This window comes from Coccinella septempunctata, chromosome 3 (assembly GCF_907165205.1).
Source record: "Coccinella septempunctata chromosome 3, icCocSept1.1, whole genome shotgun sequence".
NCBI classification, from domain to species: Eukaryota; Metazoa; Arthropoda; class Insecta; order Coleoptera; family Coccinellidae; genus Coccinella; species Coccinella septempunctata.
Window position 1 is genome coordinate 4137800 of NC_058191.1, and position 16069 is coordinate 4153868.

The window sequence follows — 16069 nt, forward strand, 5'->3', positions numbered from 1 at the left end:
AACAGAATAAAACAAACGATTGAAAACTCTAGAAAGGCTAGAATACAATTGCCGAATCTTCCTAAGGTTAATCAGAAATTGGCTCTGAAACTTATGAATTCAAAGTCAAATGTATTGAACAACGATCGCTTCAGGAACTTGTTCTTGAATGAAGACTTTGAAATTGACGAAAATTCTGAAGAATACAGACTGATCAATTGATTGATCAGTCTGTATTCTTCAGATAATTGATGATGATTGATCAGTCTGTATTCTTCAGAATTTTCGTCACTTCAGCCCAGACATGATCATGTCTGGGCTGAAGGACCTCAGGTCGATGGCCATTTAAATAAACTTTTTCTCTCTCTCCAATCATGTGGTAGTATCGAAAAAAATAGAAAAAACTAGTTGCAACAAAATCAAAGACAATCATCGTATGAATTCAAAACTTAATTTTTATCAGATACTTTATGGACGCCCGATTTTATAATAAAATAAAATCAGCAGCTCAACCGCTCGCCTTTAAGGAGTATAGACAAAACAGAATAAAACAAACGATTGAAAACTCTAGAAAGGCTAGAATACAATTGCCGAATCTTCCTAAGGTTAATCAGAAATTGGCTCTGAAACTTATCAATTCAAAGTCGAATGTATTGAACGACGACCGCTTCAGGAACTTGTTCTTGAGTGAAGACTATGAAATTGACGAAAATTCTGAAGAATACAGACTGATCCATAGGCGTAGCCAAGGTTGAATTTCGGCGGGGGGGGGTTGACAAGAAATTTTTCTGATTGTGACATAAATTTTCTGATTGGGACATAAAAATTAAGACTTTTTGAAACTGATATTATGTACCTATATTATTTCGGAGGGGGTTTGAACCCCCAAACCCCCCCCCGGCTACGCCCGTGGACTGATCAATCATCATCAATCATCAATCATCTGAACAGACTGATCAATCATGTCTGGGCTGAAAGACCTCAGGTCGATGGCCATTAAAATAAACTTTTTCTCTCTCTCAATCATGTGGTAGTCCAGAAACGCAATGAAAAAATATTGAGGAAAACCGAGGAGGAAGAAGAAGACTAAGATTGGAAGGTAGGGTGATAATTTGAGTTGTCACACACTACCCATATTTTTAACTAGTATCGAAAAAATAGAAAAAACTAGTTGCAACAAAATCAAAGACAATCATCGTATGAATTCAAAACTGTGCCACCGCCTTTTTATTTATTTTTGTTATTAAGAAATTTATATATAATAACTGAACTGGGCAAAATAATGCAATTGGCAGCTGTTGTAGTCTTTGGAGGGCTAGGTCGCGGATAAGGAGGGTGTTTAGTTTTAAATGAAATTAAAATTAAATTATTGGGCGCCACCAGATTTCTATTCCACAATTTAATGCAATGATGTTGAAAATTACACAAAATCTGGAAAGTGTATTATATGAATATATCATATGTTAGGAAAATTAAACGATAAAGAAAATATGAAATTTCAATAATATCTATTGAACCAAAATTCCCAAAAATCCCAAGGTACCTTGTTGAATCTAATCTTAAAATACTTATTTCTAATTATTTACAAAGTAATTCTACAAATTGCTCAAAATGGACAGATCTGACCTTTTTTCTGGTCGATTTTGAATTCCAAGCACCTCTTGGTAGGCGGTGGATCCTGCCTTGAGAAATGGAAAAGAACAGCACACAAATCTCCTTTTCAAAATGTTCTTCAATTTCAAATCTTGAGAGGAAAGTCTTTATGAGAGCTCCCTCAGTCCCTAACATAATTATAATAATATATAAGTAATATTAGTTCATCAATTCTTTAACCTAATTAAATTTTGGAGGAACATGTTAATAGGACTTACCCCTTGTAGGAGGAAAGCTAATAAAATTCTTGAATTCCTGATACAGTATTTGTACAGTTCGGAACATCCAAATCGGTGAATAAAAATGGAGCAGATACACTATAGATATACTCTTATCTAAAATACAATGTATTGAATTAGAGAAAGGACGTGAAATCTTCTGTTGTTGCACTTACGTATTAACTGAAGAACGAATATTAACACCCTCAATTCCAGGATGTAGATAGTAATTGCGAAATGAGATATAGATAAAATTAAAAAGGTACAAATCTGAATGACAAAGGAAGCACATGAGTTCCTCAAGATCAAACCTCTTTCTGGAATTTTCCACGCAGAATTTTCTTAACATATGAATTTTTAGAGATTGCGCGCGACTGGCGCTGGCGCATCGAAATCAAAGGAACATTGTAACATTTGAATGTTACAAAGTTTATCAATTATAAAACTACTGGCATTAGCGTCCTCCATATTAAACAATCCGGAAACAATATCAGGAAACGGGACTAAAAAATGAACAACAACAACAACTTTACATCCAATATCAAAACAATTACATATTAGAGTCTATTTTCAATAAATATCGTTAACAAATATCGCATAAGTGAAACAAATATCCTCAATGTATTATCATTATTATGATATAGTAAAAGATTATTTATAGAATAAATTATATAATTAAAGAAAAAATAAATAAATAAATAATAATAATATAGAATATATCAAAATAATATAAAATCAAAAAAAAAATAATAATAATGATAATAGATTGAGGATATTTGTTTCACTTATGCGATATTTATTAACGCTATTTATTAAAAATAGACTGTAATATGTAATTGTGAAGAATTGTTTTGATATTGGATGTAAAGTTGTTGTTGTTGTTGTTTTGTGTTCTGTCGGTTCTTCTGTGTCACCGTATGTTGCTGAGTCGTGCTCAGTTTTTTCCATATCATTGAATGTGACTAGATGCTAATTTTGCCCTTTTCCTTTTTTTGCGATTGGCAAGAATATCTTTATGGTAACCCATTTTTTGTATTTTATTGCATCAATTGATGAATTGGTTTTCTTAGACATCTTTGGTAAGAAATTGTTGATGTACTATACGTTGCAACTATGTCTCGAATAAATTGTAGGCCTGAGGAAGCAAGAGACATCTTGCGAAACGTCGCTACGGTTGTCATGAAACCATAGTTTCTTTAATTTTTCAGTCCTGTTTCCTGATATTGTTTCCGGATTGTGTATCAATTATTATCTTCATTCCATTCTAGATTCAATATTGAAGTATATCATATCATATGCATATGTTACATGAGTATGATATACCTAAGTAGCTCATACGACAATTCATTAACCATTAATGATTCTCTACAGGTGCAGATATGGTCCAAAATATCAGCTCCAAAAAACTGGGACTGGTATAGAATCGGAAATGGTCTCAATCGAGTGACCACTGACCTTTCTCCAGACCCAGAACCCACTGAGCAATTTCATCTGGACCTGTTGCTCAGCCATATGAAAATATTGTCCAAGACCAGTAGGTTTTAGGTAACGAAGAATTCGATATTCTGGAAGAGAATTTGATATATAAATCTGTATGTAAGCAATTTTCAGGAACCCTAATTTGCCTTAGCTATTACGAATCAGGCTTCCATAATCGGAAAACAATTTGAGTACCTATACTTCATTCAATTTTATTTTAGCAGTCGGTTGGCCATGGAAATTTGACACATTTCACTCTGTATAGTACGAAAATGTGGGGTTATGAAGCTTGTCAAAACATTTTTGGGTTTTAAATCAACGCTATGTTGCCCGTTCTACGTAAAAGTTTCTGTTATTACGTATTTTATCACAATGTCGAATCTCTTCGGAAAATATGTGACGAACATAATTGAAGTTTATACAAAATGTTTGAAGGCATACCAAATCCAGTTATATGCATGGAAAATACAAGAGATCAGTATAATATCATAATATGCACTAGCTTGAGGAGAGTTAATGTTCGTTATCTTCTTTGGCTTACATCAGTTGTAGATTTCAAAAATATTAACCCGAAGATGAAATGCATATGATGCAGTTGTTGGGAATGGGTATCTCCCGAAGGAATTAACAGATAATTACAAAATGTTAAATTCTTCAACAAAAATCATCTTGCTTCAATATATAAGTAAAAGGAATTAAAAGCAGTTTCAAGTTAAGATGCAAAACTTCACCGTTGAACAAAAATTTCACATGAATAAACAATTAACAGGACAACTGGCGCGTATTTGTGGCTATTCATCTTAATAGATGATAATCTTCTTCATAAGCTCCAACGAATGGGATTCAGAGGAAAAATACATAAGTTGATTAAGTCGTATTTAACCGATCGCCGTCAATATGTGTGTATAGATGATAGCAAAAGTGACTGGACTTCCAATTCGTTTGGTATTCCCCAAGGGTCGGTTTTGGGTCCCCTTCTTTATTCATTATACGTGCTTAACTTGAGCAAGTCAAACATCCGGGCCAGGTATTTCGCTTTTGCAGACGACACTGTCTTGATATATACAGGTAATAACATAGAAGAATTGAATGAACAAATTAATGAAGATCTACAACGGTATTTACATTGGCTTTGGAACAATAAATTGAAAATTAATATAAATAAAACTAAGTATATGGTATTCAAGCAAAAGAACAAAAAAGTTACGAGTCTAAAGTTAAGCATAAATAATATTGAACTTCAAGAAGTTTGTGAGGCGAGGTACTTGGGTCTGATGTTGGATACACATTTGAGCTGGAAGAGCCACGTTGACTCCATAATCGAGAAAATAATACCGATGGTTTCGGCTTTATATAAGGTTCGATCTTATTTATCAAAAAAAAGTAAATATCAGGTCTACAATGCGTTTTTTATGTCACATATAAGATACTTAATACCGATTTGGGGAACTTGTGGAAAAACATACTTCAAAAAAATACAAACGTTACAAAATAAATTTATTAAAGTGTTGTTTAATTATGATCGATTAACAAATACTACACAACTTTACTCTGATTTGCAAATACCAAATTTGAAAAAAATATTAGAATTAGAACAATGTAAATTAATTTTTAAGATCATAAATAAAATACAAAAGTGCAATACAGAGTATAAATTTACGAAAGATATTCATAGTTATGAAACAAGAACACATCAAAACTTATATCAGACAAGAGTAAAAAGTCAAAAAGGGCTGAATAACCCAATAGCACAAGCTTCAAAAATATTCAATAAATTACCTACTCCCATAAAATCTGTCAGTTCAATTGGTAAATTTTCTGATCAAATAAGAGAATACTTAGAGTTGGTGTAATGTGATTTTGTCCGCTTTTTCAATAGAATGTTAAGTTGGCATTTTTTGAAATTTGTCTTGATGTGGAACTGCGATTCCTCAAACATCAGGTGTGTATGTACGAAATAAGATTTTATTTATTTTATTTAACAAAGACACTGGTTAATTTCAATGGAATTCTGTATCTACTATCCTCGAAACCAGTTTAGGGTACTGTTTAGAGGATTGTGAATGTAAATTTTTTTTTTGTACTTGTATATTTTATTCAATAAATCATTTCAAAAAAAAAAATACATTGATGTAATAATAATAATTAGGTATTTATTAGTACCTTAAGACATTTACATTGTATAGGACAAGTCAAATGAAAAATAGAAAAATCCATTTTAGGGAACTTATTCTCCGATGATATTTATCGAAAATCCTATAGTAAATTTTTCGCATTACTTCACTCAAATAAAAAATGCCACCACTTTTTTGGGTCTCCCAATAGAAGGAAATTCTTTGTCATCCTCTTCATTCACAATCTTTCTGATTGTGGAAATATTCAGCTGAAATATAAGTCGTTTAGATTCAGATGAAACATTATATAAATTCTCTGACATTGAATATGTTCGTTACCGTCTGACGTTTTGTGGATTTTAGAATATCAGGGTATAACTATTTGAATGAGCGGACCTGAATTCTTAATAGCACTTCCTGAAACCCTGTCTCTTTTTTCAATCACATTTTCGAATTTTCGTAATAAAAATTGATATTAGTTGTGGCAACGGCGTTATGACATTAACGACATTTCATGAGTGCCAACCTAACTTCGTTCTTTACAAAAACTTGAGAAAATTATTTCATGGCCAACCGACTGCTAAAATAAATTTGAATGAAGTATATAGCCCTCGGTTTCACAAAGATTGATCATAGAAATACCAAATGAGTCTTGATCGGGGAATCAACGTTTGATCGATGAATGAACGTCAATTTGTTTCCAATCGATAATTCAGTCATTAGCATTCAGAGAATCATTCTCGCAAACGAATTATGATTCATATACGTCCATTCAATGACTCCCAATTGCTACTTCCTCCACATATTCAGAAATGCAAAAGTTTCAGTGGAAATCGAGTGACTGTCGAATCGTTGATCGACCAATCAAAAAACAACATTATTTTCAGAAAAACGACGGATCATTCTGACTCAGTGGAACATACAGTTATCAGTAGGACTATTCAACTTGTCTATTTGGTAATTTATCGATGGCATTATCGTTCCATTCTGAAATTCTTTTCTTTGTTCAGGAACTTAGTTTTACCAATTACCATTGCCATATTATAATAAAGTATTTGCAACCCTTTCGCATAATCGAGCATTTTTGGTTGAATACCTATCTCCTTTACCCAAGAAACATAATATATAACTCTTATTATTTTTTATTCAACAAAATTATATACAAACAACAATATTCGAATAACTAAATTATTAACTATCAGTCTTCCCTTGTTCTTGATGCAGGTTTTGCTCTTCACTGTTTTGACCTTGTACTGGAACTAACAACGCTGCATAATTAGAAGACTGATCGTGCTGGGCTTCTTCTTGATGTCCCGAGAAATCTCCATCATGGTTCACCTGGTAATTAACCTGATAATTTCGATTTTGACTTTGGTATTCTGCAAGACCTAAGGGTTGTCCCGGCTCTTGATGAGGCACACCATAAGTGATTGGGGCCTGGTTATAAGAGTCTTGGTTTCCAAAGTCTTGTCCACCGCCTGAACTGTGATCGAATTGGGCATAATTACCTTGGTCTCCACCAACTGAGTTGTGATCAAATTGGGCATAACTGCCTTGGTCTCCTCCACCTGAATTGTGATCGAATTGGGCATAACTGCCTTGGTCTCCTCCATTTTGGTTTCCACCGTATCCGGAATCACCTCCTTCTGATCCTTTAAATTCATGCTCTGGTACAGGGTATGGTTTGGGTACTTCAACTGGTACTTGCACGGTCTTGGTCACGGGATAAGGGACTGGATGTGGGACTTTGAGAAGCTCTGTATGAACAACTGGATATGGTACTTTCTGAGGTACCGGATATGGTACAGGGTGTGGCACTTTTACAGGATATGGCTTCGGTTCTGTTATAACTATTTTTTTCGTGATATGAACAGTCTTTGGAGGAATGTGTCCTTCTTGATAGGACCCAAGTTCTATGATATCGAAATGCGGATATACTATCTTTCCGTAGGATTCAAATTCTGGCACTGAGTGAAGCTGTTGTTGTTGTCCATATCCATGTTGGTACTCCGAATATACCTTCGAACATGATGAAGCTAAAAGGGTGACCTGAAAATAAAAATAAGAATCAGTGACTTTTTTTCTTTTATATGTCTTTTGAATTTTTCATTTCTTCATTTGAATATTCATAATACGGTGAGTCATCTGAAAATTCGAATTAACTGAAATGCTCAAATAACGTCGAACTATGTTTTCATTAAGACTTCCGTAGATGAGCTAAATAATTCGAAAGATAAATCATAGATTTTCATGGTGAATATAACAGCAAGTATAACAAAATTATATTGAAGGTACTTTTCTTACTCTCCGTTCAACAATCTCCACAGCGGTTAGTCAAAGCAGTTACCTAGTGAGATTAGGCTTTTTCTCATTATAATTATATTCTCCGTATGTATATACATACTGTTTATTTGAACCCGTCGGAAATGTTGTCAGGCAGAGTAGGTTGGTATGTGATTGCAGTACGATGGAGCAAATTTTTAGTAGCAGCTTGAAATTTCCTGAATACAAAGTTTGGAAATTGGTGAAACTACAGAGGGGGTCCAGTGACTTGGCTCGATCCCCTGACTCGATTTTTTCATATGGGTCTATATATCATGAGCAATATTTACAATGAGGAAATGAGAATTCCTGATATACAAAAATCCAAACTTTGTGTGATAGAATTAGGAATGATTCTAGGTTGATAAGGAAAACAATAAATATGTAATATTAATAATAGGGCTGAGAAATGTTTTCAAATGGAAGACCACTTCCAATATACTTTGATAGCCGTCCATTTTATTTTTATTTTACTTGATGGCTGGTGCTATGTCATATTTTATTGAGAATTAATTGCTTATATTTTGGCGGTGCCGTACAATAAATGTAAATAATTCATTTCTTATCCACTAACTCGACTAGTTCGTGGAAGTCTAATCAGCACTTCCAATCACTTATTCATTAGGTTAGGTTAGGTAAGGTTAGCACTTCGAATCACTTATTCATTAGGTAAAGTCTTGTCTTGAATGATCTTCTTTATAACGTTTAGTTTATTGATAAGTGAGTTACATGTCACTGCGACCTTAAAGTCTATCAATCAGAGCAATAGATTCTGTACACTGTACAGTGTATAGGGTGGGCAAAATTGGTGATACTTGAACTGCAACTTTTTAACCCAACGAAATAGAGAAAAATGAATGTACCATTCATGTCGTCTTTTTTCGAGAAACTTATAATGCCATCAACTGCATTCGCCTTCTTTTGTTTTTGAGTTATAGGCCAAAATTAAAATTTGGGCGATTTCAACTTTGGTCATTATCTGCGTTTCTGTTTGTGCTAGGATGTTGAAATGAAGACATTATGGAGAAACTTTTTTGGTAGCAATTCAGTGGCGTACGATGATTTTTTCCTACAGGTTTATTTGCTGAGCTATAACATAAAGTTGTGTTTTTTGGTGAGAAAATAGTAGTTTAAAATTACTTAAAAGAATCGCCATTTTTTTACCGTTTCAGAAATATATCATACATCGCCCTCAGTCTTTCTAAGTAATTTTAAACTACTATTTTTAAAAGAAAAAATACATCTCTGTCAAATATACCTGTTAGAAAATATTCATAGTACGCCACTGTATTGCTATCAAAAAAGTTTCTGTATAATTTTTTCATTTCAACATCCAAGCTCAAACAGAAACAGAGATAATGACCAAAGTTGAAATTTTAATTTTGACATAAAACTCTAAAACAAAAGAAGATAAGTGAGTGATGCAGTTGATGACATTATTAGTTTCTCGAAAAAAAATGACCGTAATGTGCCATGCATTTTCCTCTACCAAAAAGTTGTCTTTCAGGTATCACCAATTTTGCCCACCCTGTACTGGGTACATTCGATTGCTAAAATTCATTGAGTTTCAAGATCCATTTCGTTATGAGATAAATACCATGTTGAATATAGACCTGAGAAAATAAATTATAACCTATATCAAGAAAAAAGAATTCAATACCAACAGATATCTGAGGAAATGTGAAAATCGCTATACAGGGTGACCAAATTCTTGGAATGAAATATTGAACATCACTTTGGTGATCGTTTTTATTATATGAAATCAATGAAAATAATTCAGATTGTTTTGAGTTTTTTGGGATGCCACTTCCATTCATTATACAGGGTGTTAATAAATAAGTGCGAAAGTTTTTAGAGGGTGGTTCCTTGTCAAAAAAAAGAGAGGGTCTTCAATGGAATTTTTGTGGGCATGTTCTGCCAATAAACGGGCTACGTATGAATATTTTTTCAATTTTCTTGTGATGTTTCAAGAGGTTGAACATACAATCCCTATTCCATTTTTACTAGAACTGCTATATATACTAAACAAAATTTCGCTATTCAAAAATATATTTTGAAAGGAACAATTAATTGCAAATCATTTTTGAGCGATGTGTTATGTCCGTAAAAGCAATAGTTGCTTATTAAAAAAGGAACGAATCTTCTGGGAATGGAAAATATCTAGTATGTGACTCACAAGTAACCTTTTTGTTGGAAGAACAAAAACCCACATATATTTTTTTAACATCTTCTGAGATACAGCTTCCAGAAGATGTTGGCACCTGAACGATTTTAAATTTTTCTCCTTGGAAACCAGAAAAATGGCAGAAATTAAATTGTGCAGACATTCTATGGGAGCGAGAAGACTTGGTGCTGTTCCCCTATAGTTGGAAGGGGTAGAAAAAGTCACCCCTAAAATTTACCTAGTAGGCGGATATCATGCTGACATTATAAGGAAACATACTCATTTCCCATAGAATATTTACTCAATTATTTTAAAAATTAGAAATTGTTTTTGAGATGCCATCTATAGGGATTTGTATCTAAGCAGAGAATGCTGAAAAAAAATTTGTTTATATGAAAAACCTACACTTATTTTGTTACAAGGAATCGTGCACCAATTTAATTTTTTTGGAACAATTGATTTACACCCTGTTCGAATGGACTTACATTACTCTACACATCAAAATGAATAATAATAATAAATATCCCGCAAGAATAATTGGACACGCTCAACTCTCACGAACACAATCAGCAAAAAAAAATCAAGACGGAGCCGACATGTAATTTTGATGGTAATTTTCGGCGAATTCATGTTATTACTCACTGTGATTAAAGACAGCATCATTCATCAACAATGATGGCAGGAGCTGAACTGAGGCAGTTGACAAAGATAGTCTCTCTTATATTGGGAAGAGCGGAAAGTAATGAAATGGTTTCCGTTCCTTTCCGGAACACCCTTCAAAATCGCGAATGAACGCGTCTGCATTTCACTTTCATTAAATCCACTAGGAAGTAGAAACGCTCGACTTCTCGACTATTACTCATGGTTTTTTCTTTGTCCATTCTCCGCAAACAGCGTGTGTGTACTTTGTCTACTGAGTTGAGTGGGTACCTTCTCACGTAGGTAGGTACCTATCTTGCGATCTGTCAATATATCAAATATATTATTGTTTCTGTTCATTATTTCTAAAAATGAGCTTTTTGAATGGAGCACGAGAAAAACTCCTACAAAAATTGTATGGTTTATATTTATTCTTTCATAAAAGACAAACGGTACGCAGAAAAATGGTCTGCTGTTTGCTGAAATGGCAGTGCTTCAGAAATTTTATAAAAAAGTGTTCTAAATCATTTGTTTTTGTCTGCCACTTGGACTAATGATCAGAAATATCCTCAAATGAATAAATAAAGAGTTTACCTTCGTCCATCTAAAGATGCTACTGTAATAGTGAAACAAATGTGCTTTGAAAACTCATGTTAATGAAAATCATGTTATACAGGGTGAGTCTTTGACTCGTACAAATATTTTAACAGTAGATTCTTGAGGTCAAAAGAAACACTTTTTTCTCAACCACTTTTTCGGAATCGGTTCGCTTTGAAAGATGCAGCATGTTGAAAAACCATTAAAAAATGTTATTTTTAATTCTATCTCAAAAACGATTTCATCGAATGAAATGAATTTCGAAATATAGTTTTCTATTTATTTGATGAATCTTTTTCGAACACAAGATAACTTCCACGTCTTCCAGTTTTCTCATTATGATCATTACGTACCATAAAAATACCAAAAAATCAAAGAACCCAACTCTTGAAACTAAGTTGGACGCTTTCTGATGAATATTTCAACGTTCTGTAAAATAAGAATATTCATTGTAATTTCTCGTAAAATTCGCCGTTTTCGAGTTATTTGATGTTCAAAAATCAAAAAGAGTCTGTGAAATTTGAAAAATTGGGTACTTTGGCTGAATGCAACTCCATTTAAAAGATCCACAGATGTGTAGTGTCACAGATTTATCTAGTTATTCTGAAGGTAATTTAGTTTTTCCAGGGGTGGCACAGCTCATTATGAAAACTTAAAATGGCTATATCTTTCAATCAGGGCCGAATTGGAAAAAATTTAATGGGGAAGAAGTGTTTATTTTTACCTCAAGAATTTGATGATGAAATATTTGTACGAGTCAAAGACTCACCCTGTACCTATATTCAATTTTTATATTAATTATGGATATTCATCAAGTATCGGCCACATCAATTCACTAAGTAATATTTGACCATTCTAGAAAATCATATTTTCATGCATAAAATTACTTCGAAATACGATATACCCTACCTATCATTATTTATTTATCTGCGTATCTTTTTGACGTAGGCCATTTTTTCCGACAACTCTCATGGTTGTGGTGATTTCAACTAGATATAATGTTGACTCGAAAGACACTGCAATTTTTCGAAGATGACGTTTAAAAAATGTTGAAAAGTCCATTTTTGAAATTTTGACATATTAAGTGACACTTTTTGAACTGATTGACGTTATGAAACGTCTTACTTTTCGTAACTACGTAGGTTCAGTTGTACAGTTCAAGTTCAAGCTGAGTTTCATAGCGTTTTCTATTGGAAAAACTAGTGCTAAACTGGATCACAGAACAGTGATTATAAATTGGGATATCTTGAAATTATTGCTCTGCTTTTATAATATGGACTCGAGGCGCATCAGTTTTTCTAATGAAATTTTCTATTATATTCAGTTTTTTTCACCTTGATATGCTGATTTCTTTTGAAGATACACGCATTCAAATAAAAGCCTGGAATTGTTTTAGGAAAAAAATTTAATTTGTAATGGTTCAATATTCAACGGTAATTTAAAAAACATAAAGGTATCATAAATAATATACAAAATAATATTATCATAATAAATTTATTGATATGTATTGTATATGTATATTGCATAAAACAAATATTTCGTTACCATAGCAACGGACAATAACTCATTAGAAGTGTCAGTGTGAAGTTTGAGGTCAAAAAAGTAAACCAGAGTTACGCAACAAATTAAAAGAAAGAAGATGTCCACCGAAATTGTGAAAATCGAAAAATTGGAGTATCGAGCCATCATTTAAAAGGGTTAAGAGGTAAGCAGATTTATGAAGATATGCTTAAACCCTTGGTGATCAATGTCCTTCGTATGCGACGGTGAAAAATTGGACAGCAAGCTTCAAAAAAGGTAAATTTTCCATTGAAGATGATGATCGATGCAATTCATGACATGATTAAATCAGACCGTCGAAGTGGCTAAAACGGCACTGAATATTTCATATGAAGGCTTCATCATATAGTTCACGTCAATTTGGAGAAAAATTGCTGCAAAATGGATCCCCAAAAGTTTGAATGTTGACCAAAAGCGTGCAAGCAGTGTAGAAGCATCGCGTTCGATCTGTGCTCGATTTGAAAACGATGTAGACTGAATTGTTACTATGGATGAGACTTGGCCACATTTCTACGATCCAGAAATAAAGCAACAATCGATGGAATGGCGACACTCTGGTTCTCCAAAACCTAAAAAGTTTCGTGTCCAAAAATGCTGGAAAAGTTCTTGCTTCAGTTTTTTGGGATTGCCCTGGAGTAATCATGACTGATTTTTTGGATAAGGGTAGAACAATAACTGGAGGTTACTATTCGACATTACTGACAACTCTACGGGAAAAAAATAAAGAGAAAAGACGAGGAAAGCTATCCAAAGGTGTTTTGTTTTTACAGGACAACGCCCCTGTACACAAATCTCATGTTGTCATGCAAAAAATTTGAATTACTAGAACACCCCCCGTATTCATCAGATTTCGCTCCATTCGACTATCATCTCTTTCGTGAACTGAAAAAAAGGTTAAAAAGTCGTAAATTTTCTTCCAACCAGGAGGTAATAAAAGTGGAGGTCTGGTTTGCAGAGCAAAAAGAAACATTTTTTTTTTGGAAGGTCTAGAAACGTTGCAGGTTCGCTGTAATAAATGTATCCAATTGAGAGGAGAATAAATTGAGTAATGAAATATTTTGACATTGAAATTTTGGTTGGTACTATTAGTAGGCTAAGAATTTTTCAATACATCTTCGTAGTGCATTCTGCAAAACTTTTATTTGAATGCATATATCTTCAAAAGAAATCAAAATATCAAGGTGAAATAAAAACTGAAAGATGGCGAAAAGAATGGTCTTGGTAACTGCAACTTTGTAACTACATATGCATGTTTCTTTTTCACCCTGAGTAAATAAGCTATCAACATTTTTGGAAAACTTTTTTGGAATTTGTTTCGATACCAAAGAATTAATCTAAAATTACAATTGTAGAAACAATTGAAATCGTTCTCGGACAACGAACCTCAGCAGCCGGAGAGTGTATTTTCTCTCACTTGGACTTCCCAAATTTTATTCGGAATCAGAGGTAGCCAATGAAAATATTTTATAATTGGAGTGTTCAGAAGATGCAGTCTGACGGAGTGAATGCATTCTCCGCCTCGTTCTATCGCTACTTTTTCGTTGAGTGTGGTCTACTTTCCGCTCGGAATGATCTTTGGTAATGCTCGGTTTATTAAAACTAGTACTATCTGCACTTTCAAAGTCAGTGGTCATATAGCATAACTCAATCAGGTCCTCATATCATCCAAGAATGAGTTGAATAATAAGATCCAATTATCTTTGCGTAATGGAGAAATTTTTTTAGAGAATTCAATTGATTTGGACGGATCTGGATTCGCCGGAAAGGTCATAGGTTGAAATCTACTCTTACATTACATAAATGGAAGCAATACTTTGGTAATAATGTAATATTAACCCTATCCTATAATTTCGATACAGCAGCAGAGCACCAAAATTTATGATGAGCATAGATTTCCAATCTATCGTAATCTTCATGAATAAATCGAAAAAAAAAATTTCAAAATGTCTGGACTAATAATTGAGATGAAAATCGACTGCTTCAAAATGTAACGATTCTAATTATTTCGAAAAAAGAGATCGGGGGTCCTTGAAGACTTTTTCTCTATGTCTTATAATTCTCGAGATGCTCTCAGTTAGCATCCAATTTGGGACACGCTGTATTTCAATTCAGCCCATTCACCGGGAGCGGAACAGAGCCATGTTTGATTAATTTTCAATAATTTGTTGTTGATAGTTTGAGTTCAGATCTTCAACACTACTCCTACTACTTTAAACGTAAAAACTCTGATTTCACTATACACTTTTAAGCTAAGAGTCTTCTAGTATGCCACGTTCAAAGTCAAATTTACCTATTTGAAATTAAAATTAGTTAAGTCTGAATTTCTTAAAACTAATAAAAATTTGCTATGTGGCAAAAGTAAAAAGTGCTTCGTTAATTGGTTTATTACAATACTATTCAAATTTACCAATTTAGGCAATATATCAACAATCTACAAAACAAGGTAAAGACAAGCATCAAAATTTCAAAATGGGTACAAGTACTCAAATGTCAAAAGTTAGTTACAAATTTAGAAGAATGACTGCACGCAGATTTCCCTCATCATTGCCAGAATTATTAAATTGAAAACAGAATTGATAATTTATGTAACAGAATTTGTAAGGAAGATTAAGAAAAAGATAATAGAAAGTGTTAATTTTTGGAAAAATTGAAAGAATGAAGTTGAAAAATTACAATGGGGAAAACTACCATGTGGAAGGACTTAACTTGGGGTGAATGCCACCTCTTGATTTTGCTGTTTGACCTATTTCTGGTAGGGCTCGATTGGTTTGTACCAATATGATTTTCAGTAAACTATTCCTGAATCTTGGGAAGCTCGTCAATGGATCGTTGGTGTAAACATTCAAGGTTGGTACAGAAATCGAAGATGAAGTTGGTATACAAAAAAATAATTATGTCCAGAAATCGCAATTCAAGGCTATCCGAATTTAATCGTAGGAAATAATGCCTTTACAGCTAAATCAATAAGCCAACCTAAATTATTCTATATTATCAAAAATGACTTCGAATAACTCGGCTGCAAATTACTATTTTATACTACTAGGTATGTCTGAACTCTAGAAGATCTTCAAAGAATAATCATTTCTGAATTTAAATTTATCAGAAAGCCAGATTTGAGAAGTTGAAAAAAAACTTATAGTAAAGCTACAAAAACTGACTAATAGAATAATACGCACAACTAATTTAAAGGAAAACAAACCAGTTGACCAACATGACATATCTACCCACGCATTGACGAACTCTCCAATTACAGAGGCGATTTCATAAAATGGCGATATTTCCATAAGTAGCAATGCCAAAAACTAGCGAACATGTCACGAGGTTTCGTCCTAACAATCCACCCA

The 16069-nt window shown here is 33.3% G+C and overlaps 1 protein-coding gene and 1 long non-coding RNA gene across 3 annotated transcripts; both read right to left on the bottom strand.

The window, feature by feature from the left end:
• Positions 1-595: 595 nt before the first annotated feature.
• Positions 596-2320, bottom strand: LOC123309396. Its single transcript, XR_006537259.1, has 3 exons — positions 2027-2320; positions 1851-1967; positions 596-1760 (listed from the first exon to the last, which is right to left on the bottom strand). It is a non-coding gene; the product is annotated as an uncharacterized LOC123309396 (long non-coding RNA).
• A 4249-nt stretch (positions 2321-6569) lies between these two features.
• On the bottom strand, positions 6570-10854 carry LOC123310119 (myrosinase-binding protein 2-like). 2 transcript variants are annotated; one of them, XM_044893512.1, is made up of 3 exons: positions 10572-10854; positions 6952-7492; positions 6570-6781 (listed from the first exon to the last, which is right to left on the bottom strand). In XM_044893512.1, the coding sequence occupies exons 1-3, from the start codon at positions 10590-10592 to the stop codon at positions 6771-6773; spliced, it is 573 nt and encodes a 190-aa protein (XP_044749447.1). In that variant the 5' UTR covers positions 10593-10854; the 3' UTR covers positions 6570-6770. The 2 variants fall into 2 exon arrangements, with proteins under 2 accessions (XP_044749447.1, XP_044749446.1); XM_044893511.1 differs by having other exon boundaries at positions 6570-7492; positions 10572-10850.
• Positions 10855-16069: the final 5215 nt, after the last annotated feature.